The 1,293-nt window shown below is 30.2% G+C and overlaps 1 protein-coding gene across 1 annotated transcript; it reads left to right on the top strand.

The window, feature by feature from the left end:
* Nucleotides 1-366: 366 nt before the first annotated feature.
* LOC105455070 lies at nucleotides 367-1,287 on the top strand (the record flags this gene model as incomplete). The annotated part of the gene is made up of 3 exons (XM_011698118.1): nucleotides 367-569; nucleotides 662-810; nucleotides 934-1,287. Coding segments are annotated over exons 2-3 (450 nt in total), but the record flags the coding sequence as incomplete, so codon positions are not given.
* Between the last annotated feature and the right edge of the window lie 6 nt (nucleotides 1,288-1,293).

The following is a 1,293-nucleotide window of genomic DNA, read 5'->3' as shown; positions in this document are numbered from 1 at the left end:
CAGGGACCCGGACCGAACCGGAATCGAAACCGAAAACCGTTCCGTAACCCTTTTTTTAGGTGAACCGAAACCGAAACCGAAACCAAATTTTATAACGTTTGTAATACCGAAATTGGAACCGGAACAATAAAATGATTTTCGGTTTACGGTTTTTTTCGGTTCTTCTTTCGGTTTTTAATCTACAGTTTTACTATACCTAAAGCCGGTCTCATATATTATTACTATGATTAGCCTCAGTAATCTTAACCTTAACGCAGGATTCATGAAAACGCTTGATCGGCAAGATGCGACGATAGCCAATAAACTTACAACTACAAGTCCTAACCTAAGGAGTAAGGACTCTAAGAAGCTGATTGGCTACTGCGTCGTATGTTGCCGTACGGATCTCTATTGTCTCTAGTTTTCGTGATTGATGGTTAAGGTTAATTGTTGCATCATTCATCATTTCGTATTGTGCGGTGATTAATACTGTTACACATCATTTCACATCGTACGAAATATATTGTACTATTTGTCGGCAAAAATATTGTTCCTTGAATTTATTTGGAGTTTGTCCTATATACACTTTCGTAAGTTAATTTTAATTCAATATGTTATATTTGTTTCAAATCTATTTACATTTATTGTGAAGTACCTCAAAACTGTATGTTTATTTTTCCAGAAAATAAATCTTTGTGTAAAGAAAGCTCTATTTTAATTAAATTAGATGTAAACATGGGCAGAAAATACACTAATAAAGCCCATAAACATTTTACTTATAATAAAACAGAAGATACGTCACATTGTACTATTTGTAAAACATCACTAAAGGTATGCATTATTTCTATATTCTCTATTTTCTTATCGATATATTAAATATACATTCAGATTAATTTATAACATATCATTTATGTACATATATGTTTATAAAGTTTTAATTTTATATTATGTTAGGGTAATCACGGTACAAATTTGAAAAAACATTTAATGCGTAATCATGAATTCAAAGAAGATTATTTTACTGAAGTTACTTTAATAAATAAATCAAATAAGTGTAAGGAAGTCACTAATATATTGCAAAATCAGAGAAAAATACAACAGCAAATAAACGAGATGAATGCAATAAAATTAAATATAACGAGAAAAGACCTCGAAAATAATTGCATAGAGTTGGTGACAGTAAATGGAAGACCATTCAGTATTTTGGACGATTCCGGATTTCAAAATATTGTAAATCCAATTAAGTGTGCAATAGAAGAAAAGAATAAACAGAAATTCTCTATTTCGTCAGAATCTATACAAAAAAAAGTATTT

Source organism: Wasmannia auropunctata, unplaced genomic scaffold (genome assembly GCF_000956235.1).
Source record: "Wasmannia auropunctata unplaced genomic scaffold, wasmannia.A_1.0 LD335956.1, whole genome shotgun sequence".
Lineage (NCBI taxonomy): Eukaryota > Metazoa > Arthropoda > Insecta > Hymenoptera > Formicidae > Wasmannia > Wasmannia auropunctata.
The sequence above is the reverse complement of the archived record's forward strand: the minus strand, read 5'-3'. Positions and strand labels throughout refer to the sequence as shown.